The sequence below is a fragment of the Sinocyclocheilus rhinocerous genome, unplaced genomic scaffold (genome assembly GCF_001515625.1).
Source record: "Sinocyclocheilus rhinocerous isolate Xijiao unplaced genomic scaffold, SAMN03320098_v1.1 scaffold114, whole genome shotgun sequence".
Taxonomy (NCBI): Eukaryota; Metazoa; Chordata; class Actinopteri; order Cypriniformes; family Cyprinidae; genus Sinocyclocheilus; species Sinocyclocheilus rhinocerous.
In genome coordinates, this window is record NW_015646344.1 from 798,280 (window position 1) to 813,946 (window position 15,667).

General features: G+C 38.9%; 1 protein-coding gene across 1 annotated transcript in view; it reads right to left on the minus strand.

The window, feature by feature from the left end:
* Positions 1–2,550: 2,550 nt before the first annotated feature.
* The window catches only part of LOC107707289 (basement membrane-specific heparan sulfate proteoglycan core protein-like), a 71,760-nt gene continuing 58,643 nt past the window's right edge, over positions 2,551–15,667 (minus strand). Inside the window, exons 4-7 of the mRNA XM_016511276.1 lie at positions 13,408–13,686; positions 8,638–8,922; positions 3,989–4,276; positions 2,551–2,594 (exon numbers count right to left, since the gene is read on the minus strand). Of these exons, the coding sequence (XP_016366762.1) occupies positions 2,551–2,594; positions 3,989–4,276; positions 8,638–8,922; positions 13,408–13,686 (896 nt within the window). The remainder of the gene's footprint in view (positions 2,595–3,988; positions 4,277–8,637; positions 8,923–13,407; positions 13,687–15,667) is intronic.

The following is a 15,667-nucleotide window of genomic DNA, read 5'->3' on the forward strand; positions in this document are numbered from 1 at the left end:
AAGCATATTTATGTATGAAGAATAAAGGGATGGTTCAAAAATATATTTTGAACAATGCTGGGGTCCAAGTTGAACCCAACTGATTTTTATTATATGGGCATAATATATTAATAATTATAATATATATATATATATTTTTTTTTTATTATTATTATAATCTTTTTCAAAATATCTTTTTTTTTCACAGATGACAGTCATATAGATTTGAAATGACATGGGTAATTCTTTTTGTGTGTGAGTGTGAGTCTGTGTGTGTGAACTATCCCTTTTAATAATTAGTTATTGAGGCTGACCAGACTGTAGAGGAGAGTTTTCCAGTTGAGATTGTGCAGATTGATTTGGGACTGATGTCTGGTTAATGTTACGCTGCTGATCTATAACAGAAACAAAGAGCATTATGATCACTCAAGAGTATCTGCAGTGACTCTTTAGTCTGATATTCAGATCTTCTCATGAGCCTTTACTCAGAAACGTTATTGTTGCTGTTCAGTTGTATTAATCATGTTATGAACTGCTCCACACCTTTGTTCTTCTTGTATCTCCACATCAGCAGCAGTGAGAGGAAGAACAACAGGCAAACACTCAATCCCACAACCACACCAGTGACCAGAAGAGAAGGTGAAGCTGCTGAGACCGGAGAACATGACAAACATGCAGATCTCATTGTAAGTCACATAATATTTCATAAAACGTAATATTTCAAGGCTTCTGACCCCCCATGCTCCTGCTGGGTATAACATTAATTTGAACAAAGATAGCATTGATATTTACTCATCTAGGACATCTATAATAAACCTTATTTGCCCATAAGGAGGCGTCTTTAAGCCACACAAAACTGATAATTACTTAATTTTTAAATGTATCAGTGCATATATTGTAGTGCCTGATAATGTTGAACAGGCGAGTGTTTATCACAGTATTTACTCACCATTAACAAATCTGTTAAAGATAAAAGCAGACAAACATAAAGATAAAAGAGACTTGCAATGAAGTATTAACTCACAGTAAGTTTTGTTAAGATGAAGCTTTTAAAGAGTTCATGAAATAGTAAATCAAATGTTCTTGATGTTTACACATATGAGAGGTTACTTTACAATACAAAAGTCGTCTCGTTTCAGTCATGGGAAAAACAGCTTGTCAACAAAAATTTTTCTTCATAGTTTTCGTTAATGAAATTAACACTGGTTCAGAACAAGTGAAGCCCAAACAGATTGATCGCCGTCTGATGGCTGCTGCAGTGTAGGTCATAAACCCCACCCAAAAACAGTATAGCTATTCAACTATTTCTTTTTATGATTTGAAATCTGTATTTAACTTCAGAATGATCTCAAGGTCTGATGTTGTGGTGGCTGTGCTTTAAAATTAAATCATTATAATTTTAATTCAAGTCATGAAGGATTTTGAAAGTCTGACAGTAATTATAAGCCCAATTCCAGAAAAGTTGGGACGTTTTGTGAAATGCCATAAAAGCAAGAATATTTGTTCCTTCTCTTTAACCTTTATTTAATGGACTAAAAAAAAAAAAAATCCCAATGTTTTCACTGGCGAACTTAATTTTATTTTGTAAATATAAACACATTTTGATTTTGATGACTGCAACACACTCCAAAAAAAGTTGGGACAGAGGAATGTTTAACACTGTGTCACATCAACTTTCCTTTAATTACAGTGTTTAGTTGTTTGGGAATTGAGAATACTAATTGTTAAAGTTTTGCAAGCAATCTTTTCATCCAATCTGGCTTGATAGATGACAGTCTGTGATCGTCGTTGTCTGGTTCTCCTTTTCATGACTGGTCACACATGTTCAATAGGAGTCAGATCTGGACGGCAGGCAGGCCTGTCAAACACATTCACTCTGTGTCTACAAAACCATGCTGTTGTAGTACATGCAGAATGAGACCCGCCATTGTCTTGATCTGATAACCATGGACTTCCCATTTAATTTGGATATTCTATATCCAAAGGTTGTATTCTACAACCTTTACACTTTTATTTAGCCTCTGTCCCAACATTTTTGGAGAGTGTTGCAGCCATCAAAATGTGTTTATATTTACAAAATACATTTAAGTTGGTCAGTGAAAACATCTAGAATACGAGGTTAAGAACAAATCCATGTGTGTACTCACGTGTTGTGAATTAGGCAGAAAGTTTTCGTGAGAAGTTCGAATGTGTGTATTCATTGTTAATTAATTAACAATTATAAGTGAATGAGACCCATTGTCTCTGTTTGGCAGCTACCTCTGTGAACAGACTTTCAGTCTGATGAACTTGAACAGCAAACTGACTCTCACCTAGGGCCGTATTAACCATTGGGCTAGGCGGGGCTGAAGCCCCGGGGCCGAGCAAGGAGGGGGCCCGTGATTGGCTGTGGAGTAGATTTACTGGCCATCTGTAGCGCCGATCGTCAAAGCCCCACCACGCCCCCCTCTTAGTGCTATTATTTAGTGGAGCTTTTCCATAAATTCCGTGCATTAGCATTAGAGATTAAAACGTAAAATCTGAATTTGGTTACAAATCAAATACATTTATTTAACGATATGTGCACGTATATCAATCAGGTGATCGCTGCCCCATATCTGCATTCACACTCCGATCTGGAAATAGTCGCACAAAGAACAATATCCGATAAGTAAAAATGTCAGCAATTCTGAGAGAGAGGGGCTCAATAAACGAAAAACGTAAAATACAAACAACAGAAAACATAACTTAGCCAGTAAAATCCCCAGCTATCAGGTTATTTTACTAAAGCTGATGGAGTGGAAGTTGTTGGAACCGAGTGGACCGCGCACATGGAGCAGAAAAAACACAGCGTCATCATCCCCACAGATTTTTAGGTTAGTTTGGTTATTAACTTGATGGATGTATATTGCTTTTTCTGTTTGAACAAACTACATATTCGCTTAAGGGTGGGGAGAAAATCCGGTAGAAATCCTATCAATCGTTTTGCGCATCATGATGTAGGCTAAGCTTATCATTTAAACGCGTTTTAAGCAAGTAAAATCAAATGGTTTTAAACTGTTCATGGACATTAATAAGCAGCGGGGCAGAATTCATTCTGGTAAATGCGTGCGTTAAGACGGGTTCAGCCTCAGCCTGATACGTGCGGCGCGCACCTGCTCGTATTGCGACTGACTAAACTGGAGTTCTTTATATAACATTTATAAGTAACATTATATGATGAGATCTTAAAGCGATAGTCACCACTGTCATCATATACTTGCCCTCAAATTGTTCTAAACCAATATGAATTTCCTTGTTCTCCTCAACATAAAAATATATTTTGAAGAAAGATCATAACCAGTTTCTGGTCCCCATTGACTCCAATAGTGTATTTATTTATTTTTTTTCATACCATGGAAGTCATGGGGGCCCAGCAACTGTTTGGTTACCAGTATTGTTCCAAATACATTATTTTGTGTATAACAGCAGAAGGAAACTCATAAAGGGTTAGAACAACAACATAATTTTCATTTGTGGGTGAACTATTCCTCTAAAGCAGCCTAATTTAGCTGCTGTTGTCATTTGTGTCAATAATGTAAATCAAACATCAGAAAGAAAACCACTCACTGTCCTTGACTGAATCACTTTTGTAAAATAAATAACAATGAATGTATGTTGAATTTATACAGTGAAGACTATTCAGTCTATTTGTACATTTTCTTTATATAATATAATATTTGTTATTCAGAGTTTTGTTTTTCAAGTTGGTCGATTTCTTATGATCTTTGTTGAGTTGTAGCTTAATTTGTGACTCTTTACTTGTCTTCAGTAAGCTTATTTTTACTTAGATTAGTATTATTTTTTTTGTGTAATACTGAAATTGGCAACAAAAATAATGAAATTTCAGGGCATCAAGAATTTTCATAATTTGACCTCCAGTTTGAATTAAATTAGCAAAATAACCGTTTTTGTTGTTGAGCTGAAATCTGGACGCTGTGTGTGTTCATGTAGTAAAGTGAGTTTTTAGGAGGAATAAAATTCAACTCACCCGTCACAGAGAAAGAAACAGAGCTTGATTCTGATGATTTTGGTCTTTCATCTCTCTGTCCTCTACACGTGTACTGATCCTGATCAGACTCAGTAGCTCCTCTGATAGTGAGAGTGTCTCTGTTTACAGTGTAACGCTCAGACGTCTGTAACATTACACTGTTGTTTCCGCCTTTATACCACTCATATCTCCAGTTACTGTAAGACTCAATCACACACGTCAGATTGACTGTCTCTCCAGTGAATACAGGACTGTCTGGAGTTACAGTCAGTGTAGATCTGGGTGAATCTGTTAAAGATAAAAGCAGACAAACATAAAGATAAAAGAGACTTGCAATGAAGTATTAACTCATAGTAATTGTGTATTATCCATATTATTTTATATACAAAATGAAATTGTTTAAGAATCGACCATTAAAAACCCATAATGGTTGATCTTTAAGCTGAATGTCTATTACATCTCTGGTACTTTGGGCCTAATGTGGGAAAATTTAGTTTTTGGAACGTTAATCTGTTTCTTACCTTATGAAATTTTTCAGGCACAAATAGGTGCTGTCATAAGTCACATTCATTGTTTTGTTAAGATGAAGTTTTAAAGGGTTCATGAAACAGTAAATCAAATGTTCTTGATGTTTACACATATGAGAGGTTACTTTACAATACAAAATACTGTAGTCTCGTTTCAGTCATGGTAAAAAAAAGCTTGTCATCAAACATTTTTCTTCATAGTTTTCGTTAAAGGGGTCATCGGATGCTACATGCACTTTTACAAGCTGTTTGAACTGAAATGTGTGTTGGCAGCGTGTGTACATAATGAAAAAAAATCCACCCAGTGTTGTTTACAGTGCTGACAGTGTTGTAATTTACTCCTGACATCTGAGATGCTGAAGACACAGTGGATTACATTGTTTTTGAAGGGAATGCGCCCCCGATCTACCTAAATGCGTTTATATTTGCGCGAATCATTCGTGATCCAGCTTCACCAACAGAAGAAGTGAGTATAAGGTTTTTTTAATGAATCTGCAAATCACCTTTCCCAGGGGCGGCGCCAGATAATTTTGAACGCAGGTGCTGAGGGGGTACTAGATCATTGACAGAGGGAGCTGGGCAATTCAGGGCTCCAGACTCATTTTTCCCACTGGTCGCTCTTTTGCGACTAACTTTCTCAGCTGGTGGCACTAGCACGTTATTTATTTTATTTTTTTGCTACAACATGGGATTAATCAATGCAGTGAGGAGTCGAATTCCACAGAGGCCTAAGACACAGGATGTTCGTAAATCAGATCCTGGCGCCACAAGCCAGTCTGAAGCAAGCCTAACCAACCAACTTTCACAGAACAGCTTTCAAAATTAACACAGAGAACACACTGATCATAACATCTCAGGAAGGAGATTGTCCATTTTGGGGCAAGTAAGCAAGATTAATGGTCAGAGATATAATAGTGTTTTCACTATATTTTGGATATAAATATCCATTGCAGAGTTGATGTTATACGGCCCGTTCAATGAATCGCTGGCCGTCTCAGTGATCAGCCGTAAAACAGTGATTCTGTCCAAATTCCCTTTAAAATCTTAAATGATTCCCTTTGAGCTAAATTGACCTGTTTCCCTTACAGATGCTTTCACTTTCGATTTCGCAATCTTGTTACGTTTAAAAGATAATTGTCTGTTTTGCTTTCATCTACACACCTTTCACTATTTAAGACTAAAACAAAAGATGAATTCATTGTTATTTTTAATTAAAAAGCACAACAACAATAAAACAGTAAGATACAATGACAAACTAGATTACAAAACGTTTATTAACAAAATGAATAAGACGAGGCATGGCATACACCACATGCTGTATTATATAATTTATATGAGATAAATTACAGAATGTTTAGCAAACACTGAGGAATCAAATAATAATAAAAATAAAAGAGAGCCTCCACAGCATAACATGAGGTAAACAGCAAAGATAAGCTTTTCAAAAGGAAAACAAAAAGAAAAGTAAAACTAAACTTGCTGCCGGTGACAGTGCTTGCATGTTCCCCCCCACAAGAATACCAACATGTTCACCTTCTCTGGTTTAAGAAGCGGTCTTTTACTTTAGTGTGAAAACCATCCAGTGTTTCATTTTTGCTGCGCGCACCTTTGCGCTCCTGCTGACGCGGCGAGTATAAACCAGGCTCTACAATCTAAAGCACTGCAGTTCAAACGAGTTGCCGTTTGATGTTTCTCATATGCAACAGAAATGGCAGCGCTTATGAGTTGAACAACGCGGTGGTCGCGCGAGTGCGACCGCTCACAAAATGTAGTCACACAGGCAGAAAAAATGGTCGCAGTCTGGAGTCCTGCAATTAATAGTAAATATAACCAAAACAGATGATTATTTTTTTATATGAATAATAAAATAAATATGAGGAAAACTCGCCCACTCAACATACAAATAAACCCCGGCAGCAAATTTCCACACAGAATAATGCATCATCAATTTAAAACAATTGTTTTAGAGCTTGGGCTATACTACTCCAATAAGTGACAGTTTGTATTCTAGCCCCATTAATCCTTGCAGTGCTGCGTTCTAAACAAACAATATAATGAAAAGACAGCAGCCAGAATCTTCTAAGATCCATGTCAGGAGTGAACCATTGCTGTGTAATTGTTTTTTTAGCAGCAGTGAAACCAGACATTAACAATCTTCTCTGAACTAATGTAAAGTTGTAGGAAGAATCATCATTTAACAACATAAGACAAGGATCAAGGTCAAACTGCAACTTTGTGATATGTTTTAGTACTTGAACTACATGTTTCCAAAAATTGGATATAACTGAGCAGTCCCAAAACATATGCAAAAAAGTACCTTTAGAGCTATTGTTACACAGACTGCAATTAGGATTTGATGAGAGTTTCATCAAGTATCGCTTATATGGGGTACAATACATTTTGTGTACAGTTTTGAAATGAATAAGAATGTGCGAGGGGTTTTTGGAGGTAAGATTTGGAGGTATTTGTGAAAGCACTAGTTTATTAATAAATATTTAAAATGTTTTCTTTTCCCCCGGCACGTTCATAATCACTTTGCCGGTGCTTTGAGGCAATTGCTTTATGCGCGAGCTTGAGCGCGGAATAGGCTGTAGCAGGGGTGCCCAACCTTGCTTCTGGTGATCGACTGTCCTGCAAAGTTTAGCTCCAACTCTAATCAAAGACACCTGCCTTTAATTTTTAAGTGATCCTGAAGACCCTAATTAGTTGCTTCAGGTGTGTTTGATCAGGGTTGGAGCTGAACTTTGCAGAATCGTCGTTATTGCATTGCACGAGTTATACATGCATAAGGAATCAAATGTTTTTTTGTTTGTTTCGTTTCTTTTTTTATCATCATCTTAATTATTAAATACAACAGGCTAGCATGTATAGGCCTATAATTGATTCCAGGAAAAAAATCTGTGGGGGTGCTATTGGGGAGCTTTTGTCTTTATTGGGGGTGCTGAAGCACCTGCTAGCCCCTCCCTAGCGCCGCCCATGGCCTTTCCTAATAATTTGTAAACAGTCTCTCTGAGAGCAGCTCGGAAGAGAGGGGCGGGGTTAGCAGCGCTCATTAACATTTAAAGGAAAATGCTACAAAATGGCTTGCTCTGAAAAGAGCCGTTCAGAACAAGTGAAGCCCAAACAGTTTGATCGCCATCTGATGGCTGCTGCAGTGTAGGTCATAAACCCCGTCCTCTTGGATGTGAGCCAAACTAAAACATCAAATTACACTTCAAAAATGTTTTTCCCAAAGATGTTTTAAATTATTTTAGGTAGTTCAATGGTTTTACAGTTTGTTCCCCCCCAGTTTTCATTATTTGATGCTATAAAAACAGGGTGTGGGGTCATGATTGTGAGCTTGCGATTTGGTCTGCAGGAGTTTGGGTGGAATTTTGAATACCGCGGCTCCAGCTCATGATCAGTAATACTGCACAGACTCTGGCTCCAAATGATGTCACTGGTGCAAGACGACAGCGGCCATACTAAGGATGTTTTGGCTTCACTTTTCTATAGTGGAAGGATGTAGAGAAGTGTTGTCCTTTCTTTTTTAAGACAGTCTATGGTTTTGAACAACTCATATCTGTCCATCAATCACAAGAGTGATACTTCTGTTAACTTTACAAAGTTTCTAACCCTAACCTCGATAAAATCCTGAAACTGCCTTTCATGAGCATCATGGCCTGATCTGTGTAATATGCAAGGGCTCGTGTACAGATGTTCGTCGTCACAAAGTGGTTTTCTGCTGTTTATGCATTCGTAAATCAAGCCAATGATTAAACAATCAGTTTCACACTGTTCCCATTAGTAGCGTGATTTATCGATACTGTAATTGTTTTCTTTATAACTGCTGGAGTCTATAAGTGATTGAGTCTGTGATTTGAACAGTGGCTAAATTCCCGTTATGATCACTGACAGAGTTTACACTGCTCAACAAGTCTTTAGATTTGTTAGCTTTGATGAAATGACATTGAACTCTTTTTTTTTTGTATTATGAACTCATAAATGATGGAAACCATGAAAACTTTAATTTGAATATAATACAGTCTGGTATAATGTTATGTTTATTTTCGGCTGAAATCTGGACGCTGTGTGTGTTCATGTAGTGAAGTGAGTTTTTAGGAAGAATAAAATTCGACTCACCCATCACAGAGAGAGAAACAGAGCTTGATTGTGATGATTTTGGTCTTTTATCTCTCTGTCCTCTACACGTGTACTGATCCTGATCAGACTCAGTAGCTCCTCTGATAGTGAGAGTGTCTCTGTTTACAGTGTAACGCTCAGACGGATGTAACATTACACTGTCTGTGCCTTTATACCACTCATATCTCCAGTTACTGTGAGACTCAATCACACACTTCAGATTGACTGTCTCTCCAGTGAATACAGGACTGTCTGGTGTCACAGTCAGTGTAGATCTGGGTAAATCTGTGAAGAAAGACAAAAACAAAGTGATTTTCGAAATTTTGTAAATGTTTCACAGAACTTAATTCATCCATGCATCCATCCAGTGAAATGACAAAGACTTCTCTTTTGGTGATGTTTGCTGGACTTCTCCAGTTTATTCCATTTAGTCCACTTTAACTGTTGCAGCTCTGCAGAGTTTAGCTTCAACGTTAATTAAACGCACCTGATCCTGCTAATTGTAACAAATCACTGCTCTGAGCCTTGGGTTGAAGATCCAAACACAGCTTTATTAAGGGGAAATGAATGAATGAATGAATGATGCATTAATATAGCGCTTTATTGTACACCCAAAGCGCTTTTACAATCATGTGTGGGGGTCTCTCCTCAACCACCACCAGTGTGCAGCATCCACTTGGATGATGCAACGGCAGCCAGTGAGCTCACCACACACCAGCTACAGGTGGAGAGGAGAGAGAGTCATAGAGCCAATCAAGTGGTTGGGGATTATTAGGAGGCCATGATTGACAAAGGCCAGGGGGGCAATTTGGCCAGGACACCGGTTATCTCTTCCAACAGCAACCTAGTTTTTCCAGGAGGTCTCACATCCAGGTACTGACCAGGCTCAGCCCTGCTTAGCTTCAGTGGTCAACCAGTCTTGGGCTGCAGGGTGATATGGCTGTGGCTCAGAAATCTACAGTCTTAATCCAAATAGTAGGCAAAGGGTCAAGACCACATTTCATGCGAGTTTCACATGTGGTTCACATATTTCGCATTTGATTTTAACACGTGATTGCACATGTGAAGTTCATGTGCTTTGCACACAAAAAAAGAGTAGAATGATATAATACTCTTATCTGTATGAGCAAAAATTACGGCATATTTTGTTTCCAAAACTATCAGGAAAAAGTGCCAGTGATCCACGACGCCTTCATGTGCTACTAGCTTCCGCACAAACACTCAGTAACACTCATTTATCTAGGTTAATGCTAGAGCGAGCAGCCATGTAAAGTTGCTACAACTTACATGTTTTAATTTTCAAAAGATACTTTAATTAGGTAAACATTTACATCCTTCTACAATATTTCTAAAATCAAATCACTTACAGAAAGCCATCCCCTCTCAGCCAATCACTGTGGGCATAGTTAGTAAGCTTGCTGATATCATTAATAAAAAGTTCACCCTGCCCTTTCTCTTAGTTTAATATTTCTCCCAATTCCTTAGTAAAAGTTGGTCTCAGCAGCTTTGTGAATAGGTTTTAAGAGGAAACACTTGGCTAAAAACTTTTACTGCTCTTTAGGAGAACTCTTAAGCTGTGTCCCAAAGTTGAGTGTGCACACTTCGAAGGCCACGGACTTCGAAGACCAGGCCTCCGAAGTGCATGAAGGACGCTCCGCCTTCACAGGATTTCCTAATTGCGACACTAGAGGTTCCCGATTAGCGCTCTGTCGCATGGCAACAGTGAGAGAGAAGAGCTGACGAGAGGACAATCCTGACAGGATAGGTGGATTTTTGTTTTTATGTTTTACGTCATAAATGGAGGAGACGGTGATGTTACTTCAGGCTTAGCCAAGACCGAGGCCAGGCAAGTTACACTGGTTTGCTGCGTCGGATTACAACTTTAAATGCAGGAATTGGCTTGGAGCTTACTTGAATAATGTAATGATACATATGAAAAACTACAAAATACACACAGACACACATAGCAGTTCAAATGCTGACTGATATCTTACAAAGGGTGCGATTGTATATAGTTTATTGTCTTGACCATGGTGATCATATGTAGACAGGTTAGCAAAAATAAAACTGTGAATAAAAAAAATAGAGCATTGTACAGCTCAATGTTCAGCGGCAGCTGTCACAGCTGAACAGTGCTCTGTTTGACATTCTCGTACAAATATGAAGTATTAAGTTTTATTTTTTTCTCGCAGACAGCAACACTAAAAGTATGGTCTTTTACAACATGATGCATTGTTGTAGATTAAACTACCCAACAGTATATTTAGTAGGCAACTTTCAATTTAATAACCTTGAACATATTCAGAAGTAAAATGCAACATACACATCAGTGCAGCAGTAATACAATATATAAGTGCAAATGACAAGTCTCGGTTAGCCTAACGCAGTACACGTAGCAGGGTGTATATATATATATTATATTATTATATTATTATACACACACATATACACACACACACACACAAACAAAGAAAAACAAGTAGATAGAATAGAAAAAATAGAATAGAAAAATATAAATTATTATTATTATATAAAAAAGAAGATAAATGTAGATTAAGTAGAATTAAAATAGAATAGAAAGTGCTAGAGTTAGAGGGTCAAATAAAGGTGGAACAGATGTGTTTTTAGTCGTTTCTTGAAGATGGACTTACGCACTACTATTTTTTTCGTTGCACCATTACACTTAGTTGAAGTGTAACTCTACGTATAAACTAAATATTTACGGAAGAGTCAGGAGAAACGGTTGGAATAAAATAGCAGACTGAGTGAACTGCATCAATATGCTCTTCTTTTACCCGACAACCTTCAATCCTTTAGGCATATATGATGCTGCTGACATTTACACTCACGTACATATTAAGAGAGAGAACAATATGTGAATAAACATTGTGAATTGTTTCTTTTTTAGCGCGTCTTCAACACCCCATCATCTACAGTGCGCCTCTGTGTGCTTCGGTCCGTGTTGCGCATGCCAAATGAAATAACAAATAAATGGCAATAAATAATTTTGTTTTAGTATTTATTGATCCTTATCTCAATTATAGTTTCTGAATGTTAGTTACATATAAAAATAGCTTACATAGGCCTATAGACTAATGTTATCAATGTATCATTTTTTATGGAAACTTGTTTATATTTTTACCGTTAGTAGGCTATACGTGAAGCAAAATAATTTAGAATGAAGGATAAATCAAAATTCATAGCATTTAAACAAGTTCTGCTCGCGCATTTGAAGGTTTCTATTGGATGATTTAGGGTAAACGTCATATTATGAGACTATGCATTACTTTACGGAGAGTTTACAAACTACTTGCAAGGTCCTGCCTTACGGTGCAACCAAATAATGTATAGATTTAGTTACAAACTAGCTAGTTGTTACTAAGCCTCTAGTGTGGACTTAACGTTCTAATTTAAGTAAGAACTTAAGAATGGCTGGTGCAACCCTACCCAGATGTACACTTTATTTTCCTGGGAAATGGAGGTCGCATTTGAAGTCGCTTTCGAAATACGTCAGCCTTCGTTACGCAATCGGTCTTGGAATGCGGTCCTCGGAGGGTACATTCTGGCCCTGTCCCAAATGGCACCCTAAACCCTCACGATCTTCCTGTGAGTCTGCACTTTCGTGACGTAATGCCGCTTTGACTGTCGGGTAGAAGTCTGCTGCGTAGCTCGCCCCGGTGAGGGCTCGGCAGAAGTGCGGATCGAGGGCGCATAACGGCCGCAAAGGGGGCACTCTCGAGCACCCTTTTGAACGCTAAAATGATGAATGGGACACCCTACGGTCTCATGGACTTAACGGACACGTGTACGCAGCGGCCATTGTAAGTCCGCAAGAACGAAAGTGCACATGAAGTGTTCCATTTGGGACAGGGCCTCTGAATTGGGACAGTTTACGTCGTGACACTGTGACACAATCACACTTCAAATGCGCCATTCGGTGTCTGTGCACTTCAGTTTGGGACACAGCTTTAGTTTTAAGATAAAATGTTTTGTGACTAGGGCCCAGGGCTTATACAGGGTGAGTTAACAAGGTAAAGAGCAACAGCTGAAAGTAATCAGGCATGATGAGTCCAGGCAATGGGTAATGGGAAATGCAGTCCATGATAAGAAGACAAAGACGGAAGGAGTGCTCTCTTGTGGCTATCATAGGCACTCCGGCTGGCAGGCGTGACAATAATCAAGTCCTTCAGGCTTGTTTGAGAGCTACAGGTAACAGGGCTGAAACTAGAGGCTGCAGGACTGTGTGGCCTTTCAGGAACTGAGTTTTGCACCCTTGGCTAAAACTCTGGCTCTTTCTTTCCACTGCAAGCTCACATTCACATCAGCCTCTGTTGTTTAGTGCAGTGGCCACATCTCAGAATCTACTAAAACACCAACAATTGATGGACAGAACCAAGTCCTGCCTTCCTTTTATTCTCTCTTTTTTTGATAATCACTCAGAATACAGAAGATATGATCCGTCACTACTTCTGTTTCCTTGTGACTTTAAAATGTGGATGCGAGTCCTCAGAGTTTTAATGCTTTTTCATGCTTTCTTCATTTTTCTGAAGAAAACATGCAGGGTTATAGTAACACAACTTTCACATGCATCTGGTTGACGGATAAACTGTACTCTCTTATTTCATTGTTGCTGTTAATATAATTATTTTAGCAAATCGTTTTCTAAATACATTGTTCAATTAAATCAGTCAGAGCTGTACAATATTATACTTATGCACACTGGAGCAACACATAAATGAGCATTAAACAGATGTGAATCTGAAGACTCACCTGATACAGTCAGTGTAACAGCAGCACTGATGTCTGATCTCTGTGAAGCTGATCTCTCTCCTCTACAGCTGTATTTACCACTGTAAGACACATAATCAGCTCTGAAACTGAACTCTGCTGTTCTTGTTGTTCTGTATGGATAGAAAGTGTTTACATCTTTAAACCAGCTGTATGTCCACTGAATGTTTCCTCCTCCCTGTATGTCACATGTGAGAGTGACTGTCTCTCCTCTGAACACACGCTGATCTGGAGTCACCTTCACTACAGCTTTTGGTCTCGCTGTATTAATACACATAAGAGTAAATATTGATCACCAACAGTATCACTGTATAAATCACTGTTATGAACTCAAAACCTCCTCATGACAAAAACACTGCATTGCAGGCAAATAAACATAATAGGCCTAGAAAACAAATCACATTTGTTAAATCAAATGTACTGCAGTACGGCACAGTACCTTCAGTGAGTCCAGACTGCATGAGGAACATCAGCACTAAACGCAGAAGAAACACAGATATGATGCATTTTCATTCATTCAACACAATGCAAGTCACTGAAACATGTCTATTTTAGTTTATTTTACATGAACTTGAAAGTGTCTTTCTGTGTTTTGATGAGCAACGTCAACATCAACACACACAATGACGTCACAGGACTCGTGAACTGATACGAGAGTCGATTCACTGATGGATTCACTGCTGCACTGAGAAGCACTGAGGTTCACAATACACAACAAATGACAATATTGTATCCAATATCCAATGTGATGTCAATTTCTGTAGTGCTGTCTGTTTAGCTTTTCCTTGCTCATTTTGTTTTTATATTTGTTTTGCTCTCTTTTTGTATTTTTGCTTTTCTATACCATACGTGTCCCAAATGAATTTTGTATTGTTTCCTCTCTTTGCTTCCACGGTTTATTTGCTTATTTTTCATAAAACATGAAAGATGCAATTGAAAATATATCAAATGTAGAATCATGCAATTTTCACGGCAGTAACTATGACATTATATCATAGTACATTGTAGTGATTTTGCTTACGCCAACCTAGGGAGGCGAATTAGTGTAGTGATAGATATTCACGTCACCGATGACGTTATGGTTTTTGGATCATGTGTCACTGAGTACATCAGATAAGAAAGATTGGTGGGATACCTAACTTGAACCTCTTACTGTATTATCAACACAAGGAAGACACAAGTTTAATAAGATCAATTTTATTAACAAAATATAGACAAGAGTAATCAACAACTGCTAAATGAATAATGAATAAAGAAGGAATAAAATGCATCATAATAAAGTGCAACCATAAATGAAAAATGAATAAAGTGCATATGATGCATAAAATTCAAGTGATTCATTTGGGTCTTGCTATGGCAGAGTTATGTTCCCTTTCGATACTTCACTCATACTGCGTCTTGCTTAGACGCATATGGGAAAAAAGCCTTTTTCTCCTGAACTGAAGTCTTTTTTATTCACGCAGCCCGCCAAAGCCAGCCAAAGCCCGCCAGAATGGGCGGGGCATCTGGCTATATAAGCGGGCGCTCGCCACAGGATTCTCAGATTTCTTCTCCTTCAGCGACGACTCTACGTTCATCGCTGATCCTGAAAGCCTGCTCGCCGTTGACACGCCTTCGCAACTGAAATCGGGACCTCTCAGCACAGCTGACCTGCTTCTCCGCTGCTACAGTGACACAGCAGTTCCGGTCCGTTTCCCCTGCCGCCATCCGGCGATTCTAAAAGAGCTTATTTCTAGCAGGTAAGCCCTAAAAGAGCAAATTCTAGCGACGTTGTTGCAAATGTCGCTCTGCGAGTGTGGCTCGTGCAGGGAAACTTGCACGATGCAGAAGAGCAATGAGTATGTCATCTGTCTGGGCAGACCCCACGCAGAGACTGTTCTCTCACCGAGACGGAATGCTCACTCGAGCATGAGTTTCGCTCTTCTCCACTCGTGGACCGCCTTCACTGAAAGCAGCCCAGCTCTCCCGTTTCTCCTCTCTCAGCGAGCCTCGGAGAGGGAAACAGCGGAGTCAGGGAATAAGCAATCGGTCTGACTGATCTCATGCAGGCGCTGTGCCTGCGTGCTCTCTCTCCGTTGCATTCGGATCCGCCGCAGAAGGGCAGTGAGCTACGTGCTTACTGAGACAGAATGCTCACTCGAGCATGAGTCTCGCTTTTCTCCACTCGCGGACCGCCTTTCACTTAAGGCAGCCCTGCTCTCCCGTTTCTCCTCTCTCAGCAAGCCTCGGAGAGAGAAACGAC